At 43.8% G+C, this 12,126-nt stretch overlaps 1 protein-coding gene across 3 annotated transcripts in view; it reads right to left on the reverse strand.

Annotated features, from left to right (window-relative positions):
• Positions 1-12,126, reverse strand: part of cdh7a (cadherin 7a) — a 170,436-nt gene that overhangs the window by 110,620 nt on the left and 47,690 nt on the right. For all 3 annotated transcript variants that reach the window (XM_043687680.1, XM_043687681.1, XM_043687682.1), the window contains exon 4: positions 10,646-10,765. In XM_043687680.1, coding sequence (XP_043543615.1) covers positions 10,646-10,765 — 120 coding nt within the window. The remainder of the gene's footprint in view (positions 1-10,645; positions 10,766-12,126) is intronic.

Below are 12,126 nucleotides of genomic sequence, written 5' to 3' on the forward strand. Positions count from 1 at the left end.
CAGGGAGAGGCTGAACAGGCTGGAGCTTTTTTCCCTGGAGCGTCGGAGGCTGAGGGGTGACGTTATAGAGGTTTACAAAATTATGAGGGGCATGGATAGGATAAATAGACAAAGTCTTTTCCCTTGGGTGGGGGAGTCCAGAACTAGAGGGCATAGGTTTAGGGTGAGAGGGGAAAGATATAAAAGAGATTAGATTAGATTAGATTACTTACAGTGTGGAAACAGGCCCTTCAGCCCAACAAGTCCACACCGACCCTCCGAACAGCAACCCACCCAGACCCGTTCCCCTACATTTACCCCTTCACCTAACACTAGGGGCATTTTAGCATGGCCAATTCACCTAACTTGCACATTTTTGGACTGTGGGAGGAAACCAGAGCAGCCGGAGGGAACCCACGCAGACACGGGGAGAATGTGCAAACTCCACACAGACAGTTGATCTAAGGGGAAACGTTTTCACGCAGAGGGTGGTACGTGTATGGAATGAGCTGCCAGAGGAAGTGGTGGAGGCTGGTACAATTGCAACATTTAAAAGACATTTGGATGGGTATATGAATAGGAAGGGTTTGGAGGGATATGGGCCGGGTGCTGTAGGTGGGACTAGATTGGGTTGGGATATCTGGTTGGCATAGACGGGTAGGACCGAAGGGTCTTTTCCGTGCTGTACATCTGTTATGACTCTATGACTCTAAGTGTGAAGTTTCAAAAAAAAGTACATTTCCGGAATAGTGAGAAATTGGGAAGTGTTGGTGTCCAACGGGAAGAATTTCTCCTTTCACAGGGTTGTGAGTCTTAAGAACTCCTTGCAATAGCGGACTGTGGGGAAAAGTCCTTGTGTATATTATGGCTGAGAAAGATACATTCTTGATCAGTCAGGGAAATCAAGGCTTACAGGAAAATCCAGGAAAGTGGACACGAGAAATGTTAAATCAGCGATGATTGAGTGGTGGAACAGGTACAAGGGGCTGAATGGTCTACTCCTGTTCCTATTTTTTTTGAGCCTGGATGTCCTTTTTCATGAGACACAATAATAGAGGGAAACATATTTTACCAAGAGGATTTTGGGACAGAAGAAATCCTGCTGCATTGTGTAGAGCCTTGGTAAGCCTGCACTTTGCTTCAGGTACAGTTTTGGTCTCTTTGTCTGAGGAATGATCGACTTGTTGTAGAGTGAGGGCTATGTTTATTCATCAGCCTAATTCTTGGATTGGCTGGCTTATGTTATGAGGAAATAGTGAGGAAAATGGATCCGTGTTCTCCAGAGTTTGATGGAATGAGAGGTGATCTCATGCTTCCCCTCACTGATGAGTCTAGAACCAGGAGACTTAACTCAAAATAAGCGTTAAGCCATTTAAAACTGGAATGAGTAGGAATTTCTTCACTCGGAGGGTGGTGAATCATTGGAATTATTTACCTCGGAAGGTAGTGGAAGTTCAGTCACTGAACACACTCAGGACAGAGCATAATGAATTTCTAATAACATCAAGGGACATGGAGGTGGAGCAGGAAAGGGACGATGAACATTGTATTGCAGGTTCAAGAGGCTAAACAGACTACTTCCGTTTCCATGTACCTTCATCCCTGATATTAACAGAGATATGAACTCATGTAAAATGATCAGACAGGCTAGTGTTGCTGCTTAAAATGGAAGCAAATAGAAATTGAGACAAACAGATGTAACTGGTCAACATTGTCAAACCATTTAACTGAAGGTTTAAGTATCATTGTTAACAGGTGCAATCAAGTCAGGATAAGACGCAGTGATGAGAATGCCAGGCTGGGCTTTATTCTGATTAATAATTTCACCCAATTTAATAATGCTCTGCATTTCACAATTCTGCACTTAAAATCCTTCGGCAAGTTAGTTACCGGGCAACTTGGTTGCTGTGCAGAATCTGCTAACTTTGCCAGGCCAGTTGAAGTAACTAACCAATAGTACAGAAATGCTGCAGCTCTACTTTAAACTGAAAAGATTCACATTGTAAGTGATTGCAATTGCAGTTTTCCTCCAGGAAGTCACGCTGCGATGTTTCCACTCTGACATAACTTAGCATAATAGCATTACAGAGATTTTTATAATCTGTAATAAGCAAAATGTGATTATCACTTGATCTTTAAATCCCTAACAGATGGATTGTGAGCGTGAATGAAAAAGATTAGAGTTGCAGCAGTTCTCTGTAATAAATTGTATCTTGTGGGTTTCTATTCAGTGTTTATCAGCTCAACATAGAACATCTTCAATTCTAATTAATAATGGTAATAGAATAGAAGCAGGAATAGGTCATACAAGCCCTTAAGTCTGCTCTACTATTCTCTAATCTTTAACAACAAATGCCACTACCCCACCTGATCTCCAAAACCTTGATTCCCTTGATATCCAAAAGGTTACTGGTCTTAGTTTCAACTACAGCCAAAAACTGCACATCTGTACCCTCTGAGATAGAAAACGTCAAAGATTTCCCAGCCTTTGAGTAAAGAAATGTCTCCCCATTTCACACAGTAATGGCTAGTCCCTTATCCTGAGGTGACATCCTCTACAGTCACAGAGTCATAGAGATGTACGGCATGGAAACAGACCCTTCGGTCCAACCAGTCCATGCTGTCCAACCCAGTCTAGTCCCACCAGTCAGCACCCGGCCCATATCCCTCCAAACCCTTCCTATTCATATACCCATCCAAATGCCTCTTAAATGTTGCAATTGTACCAGCCTCCACCACATCCTCTGGCAACTCATTCCACACACGTACCACCCTCTGCGTGAAAAAGTTGCCCCTTCGATCTCTTTTATATCTTTCCCCTCTCACCCTAAACCTATGCCCCCTAGTTCTGGACTACCCGAACCCAGGGAAAAGACTTTGTCTGTTTATCCTATCTACACCCCTCATAATTTTGTAAACCTCTATAAAGTCACCCCTCAGCCTCCGACGCTCCAGGGAAAACAGACCTAGCCTGTTCAGCCTCTCCCTGTAGCTCAGATCCTTCAACCTTGGCAACATCCTTGTAAATCTTTTCTGAACACTTTCAAGTTTCACAACATCTTTCCGATAGGAAAGAGACCAGAATTGCACGCAATATTCCAACAGTGGCCTAACCAATGTCCTGTACAGCCGCAACATGACCTCCTAACTCCTGTTCTCAATACTCTGACCAATAAAGGAAAGCATACCAAACGCCTTCTTCACTATCCTATCTACCTGCGACTCCACTTTCAAGGAGCTATGAACCTGCACTCCAAGTTCTCTTTGTTCAGCAACACTCCCTAGGACCTGACCATTAAGTGTATAAGTCCTGCTAATATTTGCTTTCCCAAAATGCAGCACCTCGCATTTATCTGAATTAAACTCCATCTGCCACTTCTCAGCCCATTGGCCCATCTGGTCAAGATTCTGCTGTAATCTGAGGTAACCCTCTTCGCTGTCCACTACACCTCTCTAGTTCTGGGCTGCACAGCTCGGGAAACAGCCCCTCAGCATGTGTCCCGTCAAGGCATTTTAAACATTTCAATGAGATGATCACTCAACCTTCCTCACTTGTTTGTAGGATGTCAGCATTTCTCACTCATCACTAACTGCCCTTGAGATGGTGGTGGTGGTGAGCTACCTTCTTTAACTGCTGCAGTCCACATGCTGTAGGTAGACCCACAATGCTGCCAGGGAGGGAATTCCCAGATTTTGACCCAATGGAGAGACATAGAGTGCCAAGTCAGGATGGTGGGTGAACTGGATGGGGACTTGCAAGTGGTGGGAAGGCATGTGCAGCCCTTGTCCTTCTAGATGGTAGAGGTCACAGGTTTGGAAGGTGCTGTTGGTGGGGAATTGCTACAGTGCATCTTGTGGACAATACTCAATACGGGTCTCTGAAACTCAGAAAATATAGACTAATTCAATCTCACCTCACAGCATTGCTATCTCATCCTACAAGTCAAGCTAGTTAAACTTTGTTGCATTGTCTCTTAGGCAAGTATCATTTACTTTAGTTTATCGGACAAAGAGATTAAAACTGTTTGGAGTAGCCTAATTGTTATCTCACAAAGAACCTGTACAATAGCAGCAAGACTTCCATAACTCTTGCCCTCTGAAACCCTTGTAATAAATGGCAGAATATAATTTGCCTCTCTAACAGTCGTGGCAATGTGTCTACCTCCACATAAACAGCTACCATTACTCATCCACCACCATTAATAAAAAGGAAGACATTTATTTATATAGCACCTTCACAACCAGACGGTGTTCAAAAGCACTTTACAGGAGGTGAGGTATTTATGAAGGTGTGTGTTGTGAGCAATGTACAGCCCATTTACACACAGCAAACTCCCACAAACAGCAATGCGATAAAGACCAGGCAATCTATTCTTTTATCATTGTGGTTGAGGGGTAAGTGTTGGCCGAGCGACTGGACAGAATTCCAATGCTCTTCCTCAGAACATTGCTACTACAACCATCTGAGAGGGCACGGTGAGCCCTGGTCTGACATGTCACCCTTGTTCAATATCACGAGTGCGCATTTTAATATGTGACTTCGGCCTTTCATTCCAAAGCGCGTGAGCACAACAGGTTCCTCGACAGCGATGGAAACTCTCGCTGATGGTTAGTGAGACTCTTTGCAGCCTTTATCACGGGGTTATGCGTGCGGAGTTCAATAACACTCCTCTTCTATTCAATCACATAAAACTGGGCTCCAAGAAATCTCCTAATTACAAAAACCTTTCCCATTTTGACATTTAAGTGCAGCTCATGTCCTCCAAGCAGCGATATCCATGTGATCCTCTGGCGTCAACAGGCTGCTAATGATCTCTCTCCAAAGCAATAAAAATAGATGTCTGTGGTAAGTGGGATAAAAAGTCACTCACTTTAAACGCTAGTTTCTGTTTCCAGTGTTGATGAAACAATTAAAATTTAATTAGCGCCAGGAGCCCGACAGGCGTGTACTCAGTAAAACCTGGGAGGAGGCACAACACTATGCCTGACAGAACTGAAACAGAAATTACAATTTCTCAAACACTTCAAAATTCGCTTCACAAGTTTCATTACAGAAGCTTACCTCAGACGTATAACTGAAATTTCTCGTCAGGCCAATGAGGCATAAACTTAAAGTCATTCGATGACAAGACATGTAAAGACAACGGATCTGAGTTATTAGTTTGAGTTATAATTCTAACAGCCATTATTCCAAAGGCATGCATGTCCATGGTGAGCCCAGACTGGAAGACCTCATCCCTCGGTAACGGTAAGCCTTTAAAGATCAAGGAATTCTTCACTCACTCTGAAATTCTCTACCTCAGAGGGTTGTAAAAGGTCAGTCATTGATCTTATTCAAGACAGAAACTGATAGACTTCTAGAGACTATTGACAATGGTAATAGTGTGATAGATTGTGTGGAGGTAGACGATCAGCCACGATCTAACTAAAAAGTAGAATAGTGTACTCCTTTTCATGCATAGCTTCTTGGTGCCTCATTCAAATGTTATGACTTGCAGATGTCAATAATGGACTGAGGTGGACAAATTTAAAAATCACACCACACCTGATGAAGGAGCAGTACTCCGAAAGCTAGTACTTCCAAACAAACCTGTTGGACTGTAATCTGGTGTTGTATGATTTTTAACTTTCTCCATATGTTGTACTGTCTCCCAAGGTCAGTGAGACGTGGCTCTGCAGTTCCTCTACACATCTGAGGGGCCATTGTTTGTATATTCTCTCAACTTGCTTGACCTCCACAAATGCATGACCTCACACTTCTCCAGATTAAATTCCATTTCTTGTTTTCCAGCCCAACTGACCAGTCCATTGTGTGTCACATTATGGCTTTCAGAGGTATATTTTGTCTTTTTTTTAACAAAGTTCAGACAGATATATTAAGCAGTCTGATCCAAGGCCAATAAAATAAACAGCTTTTGAGGCCGAGAGTTTTTTTTAGGTTGGAACAATAGAAGCAGCATGGATGGGTGGGGTCAAATTCCCACATAACCAGGTTTTATAGTTTCAGTTTTTGCTGGGGTCTTGAAGCTGGGTTTAGAGGCTGTATTTCCTCCCTTTGTTATAGCTAAAAGTTGGGGTTGTCTTCCTGCTACTAGAATTGCACGTGACACAATCTGTTTTACTGAATTTGCCTTTGCAAAGGGTGTGTTTATGGCATGTTATTGTATTGGAATAGTTACTGTTTAGTAGTTAAATAATCTATTGTTCTGTTAAGTTTTCCAATAGAGTTAAGTTATTTCAATATCTTCTTTCTCTTCTTCTATTTAAGCTATAGTGTATGAATAAACTATGTTTTGCTTCAAATTTGACAAATTGAATTGTATCTGGAATACAACACCTGGCACTTGCCTTTAAAATAAGAAAACATCAGACTATCTTCTTAGTATATTTGAAGGGGTTTGGCCTTGTCCACAACAATTAACATATCCTTGTTCTTGCTCACTATTGAACTACAGAGGCAATTCTGTACCACGCATCTTAAGCATTTCTGCTACTTTAAGATCTGAATCATCGATGGCTGCATCAAAAGGCAAGGAGTACTGGTCCTGTGAAGTTCCAGCTAAGATAGCCTTCCAAACACAAAAGAAGGCTCATCGACTATTAAACTGTGCCTTCTGCTATCGAGGAGAAAGTGAGGACCGCAGATGCTGGATTAGAGTGGTACTGGAAAAGCGCGGCAGCATCCGAGGAGCAGGACAATCGACGTTTCGGGCAGAAGCCATTGAGCCAATTTGCAATCTAACTTGCCACTGTCTCTTGGGTTTGCTGAACTTCCACACTACTGACCGTGTACCCTATGGGAAGCTGTCAGGAGCCTTGTTAAAATCCATGCGGACAACATGAGACCCTCTACCCACCGATGGTGACTCTCAGCCACCCTGCTATTGAATGGTGAAGCAGGTTGAAGTGCAAGTGCATGGCCCACGCTGAATATGTCGATCCTTAGGCTACTAACTGAAGACAGCTCCAGACTTGACTGGCAAGGGAACATGCTGCCAACTGGGAAACAACTACAACCATCGGCCTTGGAGTCAGACTGTATGACAGCTGGGCATGCATGGAAACAAGGTGCACGAGATGAAATGTGACCCTGCTCATAATGAGTGAAGGGATGCACTGTGTTATAACAGCAGGGTTCCCTGCGTCAAACACTGTGCTTAAACCTGGAACATACGCAATGATGCAGCACAAAACAAGGCCATTTGGCCCACAGTGTCTGCCCTAGCTCTTTCAGCGGGGTGTTCAACTAGTGAAACCCTTTCTCCAGAGCCCTGCTGGCTTTTCCTTCCTTCAAGTCTTTGGAAGCATTACAGGTTTGAAGTCAGATGGCGACATTTTGTTGGATTTCACTGTAACAAGAGTCAAATTTGGGATTGCATCATTGAACAGCAAGGAGCTTGGACTGGTGCAGATGATGTTATCTTAGTGATAGTATCAGGAAAGCTCACACCAGGGCTTGAGGGTAAAGAACATCCACCTGAGTGGGGGGAGGGGGGGAGGCGTGGGGGTAAGATTGAAATAAACTCACTTTCTAGCTGGAGTGATGAGGCTCAGAGTCAGATGAATTTTACACTTTTTTTAAAAAATATGACCTGCAGCAAAATAAGAGTTCCACCTGAGCAAAATGAGATGTAGAACCACAAAATGATCCAGAAGAAGGCCAATCAGCCCAACTTGGCTGTGCTGGCCCTTTGAAAAAGCTACCCTAATCATCCCTTGACCCTCAAATAAAAGCAGCTGTTGGAACTCGGAAGCAAACACAGAGAATGCTGGAGAAAACCGACAGGTCTTGCAGCATCTGTGGAGAAAGAAACAGAGTTAACGTTCTGAGTCCAATACAACTCTTCTTCAGAAGTTTGTTTCTGTCTCCACAGATGCTGCTGAGTTGCTGTGCATCAGCCCCAAAACTCCACAAATCTTTTTCCTCTCGGGAATTGTTTTTCCTTCTCAATAACTTTTGAAAGTAGGTGCTGATGAAAATTTTTTAAAATATTGACAAGAGAAGGGCATACGCCCTTGGTTCCAAAGATCTTGCTCTGCCATTCATTAAGATCATATCTAAACTACACCCCCAACCATTCACCCCTTTGCTCATCAAGAATCTAGCCACCTCTTCCTTAAAATGTTTAAAGAGTTTGCTTCCGCTGCCTTCTGGAGGATAGAGCTCCAAACATTCACCAGGCTTTGCTAGAAATAAAATTCACTTCATCTCTGTCTCAAACAGGCCAAAAGTATTTATTTTTTAACACACAAAAGATTGACCTTTAGGATTTCAATTTGAAATGTGACTCGGATGTTATGAGAGTACAGGGTGAATTGGACAGGCTCAGTGAGTGGACGGATGCATGGCAGATGCAGTTTAATGTGGATAAATGTGTGGTTCTCCACTTTAGTGGCAAGAACAGAAAGGCAGATTATTGTCTAAAAGGAGTAAAGTTAGGTAAAGGGGAAGTACAACGAGATCTGGGTGTTCCTGTACATCAGTCAATGAAAGCAAGCATGCAGGTACAGCAGGCTGTGAAGAAAGCTAATGGCATGCTGGCCTTCATAACAAGAGGAATTGAGTATAGAAGCAAAGAGGTCCTTCTGCAGCTGTACAGGGCCCTGGTGAGACCGCACCTGGAGTATTGTGTGCAGTTTTGGTCTCCAAATTTGAGCAAGGACATTCTGGCTATTGAGGGAGTGCAGCATAGGTTCACAAGGTCAATTCCCGGAATGGCAGGAATATCATATGTTGAAAGACTGGAGTGACTGGCCTTGTGTACACTTGAGTTTAGAAGGATGAGAGGGGATCTGATTGAGACGTATAAGATTATTAAAGGATTGGACACTCTAGAGGCAGGAAGCCTCTGGGTGAGTCCAGAGCCAGAGGACACAGTTTAAAAATAAGGGGTAGGCCATTTAGAACAGAGTTGAGGAGAAACCTCTTCACCCAGAGAGTGGTGAGTGTGTGGAATGCTCTGCCCCAGAGGGCAGTGGAGGCCAAGTCTCTGGATACTTTCAAGAAAGATAGAGCTCTTAAAGATAGTGGAATCAAGGGTTATGGGGATAAGGCAGGAACAGGATACTGATTGTGGATGATCAGCCATGATCATAATGAATGGTGGTGCAGGCTCGAAGGGCTAAATGGCCTACTCCTGCACCTATTGTCTATTAAAAATGCCATTTTGTCTTGTGCCAGCCAATGAGAAGAAGCAATACAGGATGCCACTCATGTCCACTTTTATACATTTTCAGGACAGACAATGGGGATTGTCTAAAATTTAATGTTTCCTTTTGTTAAGTCAAGAGGAGGCTGCATGTCAGATTGTTTCTTTTCTCTCAGATTTGTAATTGGCAATTCGCAACTCAACCTGGAGAATGGAGTCACAAATTTGAATGAGGCAGGGGAGTATGTTAAAGGAAATTGAAAGAGTAGACAGAGCAGAAATGCAGACTCAGTAATAATAGGGGACACCTTGTGTTAAAATCCTGGCTTGGTTTGCTGACACCATGCTCCATTTAAATCCACATTTGTTCATGCACACAGGAGACTGGGGTGACAGCACACATAGCAGGCCACCCACACCCCATATTCATTTCCTCTCCCACCCTCACCCCTCCCATTATGGGTCCTTACTCTGCACCCCCCGCCCCCACCAGCCCCCTTCCCCAGGTCCTCACCCACCCCCAGTCCCATCTTCCCTCACCCTAACCCATGTCCTCACTCCCCTCAGCTCCACCCTCACTCCCCCCAGTTCCCGTCTCAATTCTCCCAGCCCCACCCTCACTCCCCAAATCCCACCCGCACTCCCTCGACCCAGATCTCACTTCTCCACCCTGCCTTCAGCTCTCCCCCCCGACTCAGTCCTCACTCCCTCACTGCCATGTCCTCACTGTGTTCCCCTTCCCCCACCTTAACCTCACTTTCTTGCCACAGATTCCTGTTGCAAAATTGTGCTCCTCCTCTGCCCATGTGCAATGCTGCCTTTATGTGCAACATCACACATGGTAAGTTGTACATGATGACGTATTGAGTCTGGGATCATGTTCATTCGTGTTTGCAGACGAGTGGCCAACCGCAGATGCTTCTGTCAGCAGATGCTGCCTTATAATGACGCAGGTCCGCATTGAAATGGTGCACTGCAGACAAAGCCTTCAGAAATTCACTCCATAGCCCCATCCGGTGGCAAGACCATGCAATTCCATTGTGACACCTAACTGTTGACATGATGCTATCCAAAGTTGCAGCTGCCGCTAACTTACGCACATTTTATAGTCCACTCTTTAATTTACATAGAGTTGCACAGACTATACAGCAGAGAAACAGGCCATTCAGCCCAACGCATCCATGCAGACACATATATGTTCCACAGGAAACCCCTCCCGTCCCTCGTCATCCATCTTCCCTCACGTGTTTATCTAGCCTCCCTTTAAAGAGATCCAAGCAGTTCATCTCAGATATTCCATGAGCCTGCAGCTTTCACATTCTCTCAACAGGTTCTCCAGAATTCCACATTGTGTTTATTCATGCATGCAAGAAATAAGTAAGTCAATCGATGGAGCAACATTTACACTGGTCTATGACACTGAGGGTAGCAAAGCAAGACAAAAAGAAAAGCAAGCATTTTAGGCTTCACCACAGATTATAATTGGAGGCAAAATAATTTTTGTCATTGATTGTCACCTGTCTTGGGCTCTACGGAGAAATAAGGCTGCCCCTGGAGGATACTGTACACCACCCTGGCACTGCTTCCGTAAGTAGGATCATCAGCGTCGGTTGCTGTCACTTGAATCACGGATGTTCCTGCATAGAAATATAGTGGATCATCTGTTAAATTAAGTCCATCAGGGAACCAATGTCAAAGTGTCACGATGTGGAAATGAACTGCATAAATATATCAAAAGTTTGCATCTTTTATCAGTGTCCTTCCTGTGCCCTATATCTTTTTCGTCTCGGGCCAATGTTATAAAACGCAGCGAATCATCAATTGATGAGACTCATTTCCTGAATTATTAAAAATAGGCAAGATGTTACACTCTTCACAGTCCTTTATAGCCACTTCACAGGGTGTGACTGGTGTGATACATGAAACAGTTTTCTCACAGTGAGGTCTCACACACAACATTGTGATAATGACCAGATAATTTGTTTCAGAAATGTTAAAAGAGCAATAAATATTGCCCATTATTCTAGAAATAGCTACCCTGCTTTGCTTCCAAGTAGTACCAGAAGATCTTTTCAATCCACTCAGGCAGACAGATGGGACTTGGTTTAATCCCTCATCCAGATGGCAGCAGCAACAGAGCAGCACTCCCTCACTACTGCACTGGAGTGGGTTTTGAACTCATAAGCTTCCGGTTCAGAAGCAGGAGGAGCACTGCCAAATGTGTCAGTGGAATTGTAACCTTCCACATCAGGTGGGTCAAACCACAAAGTTGGCAGCCCCAGTAACTAGGAGAATATGAGGAATGCAGATGCTGGAGATCAGAGTCGAAGAGTGTGGCGCTGGAAAAGCACAGCGGGTCAGGCAGCATCCGAGGAGCAGACGAGTCAATGTTTCGGGCATAAGCTCTTCTTCAGGATCTATTGAGTGGAAATGGTGATCAGGAACTGAACTACACAAACAATTCAATAAATTGTTCATAAGATCATAGAACAAGATGATCACTTCTGATTTTCCAAATGACAATAGTCTGACAAATTTGTAAGATGCAGTAATTTCTCTTCTGATTTGATATAATCGTGGATTAAATATGTGGATGGCAACTATAGTCCATTCTAATAACTTAGTAGTCAGGTACATCTGTGTCGCAAATTAGCCCAGGATTCAAATTCCACAGCTTGCATTGATTACTTTGCATGATAACGAACTATATTATGGGAATCTTGTGAAGCAAACCTTGTCATATAAGGTGATTTTGGGGCAGTTGGTCAAACGTTGCCACCAAGTGGAATTTAAGGAGCATTTGAAAAAATGGGAACACCACGCCTTGCAAATTCCTCCAAGCCCCTCACCATCCTGACTTGGAAATATATTGCCATTCAGTGTTGACTGGGTCGAAATCCTGGAATTCTCTCCCTAAGATCATTGTGAGCATCTACCTACAGCACATGGACTGCAGTTGTTCAAAAAGCCAGCTCACCACCACCACCACCACACCACC

The sequence above is a fragment of the Chiloscyllium plagiosum genome, chromosome 4 (genome assembly GCF_004010195.1).
Source record: "Chiloscyllium plagiosum isolate BGI_BamShark_2017 chromosome 4, ASM401019v2, whole genome shotgun sequence".
Lineage (NCBI taxonomy): Eukaryota > Metazoa > Chordata > Chondrichthyes > Orectolobiformes > Hemiscylliidae > Chiloscyllium > Chiloscyllium plagiosum.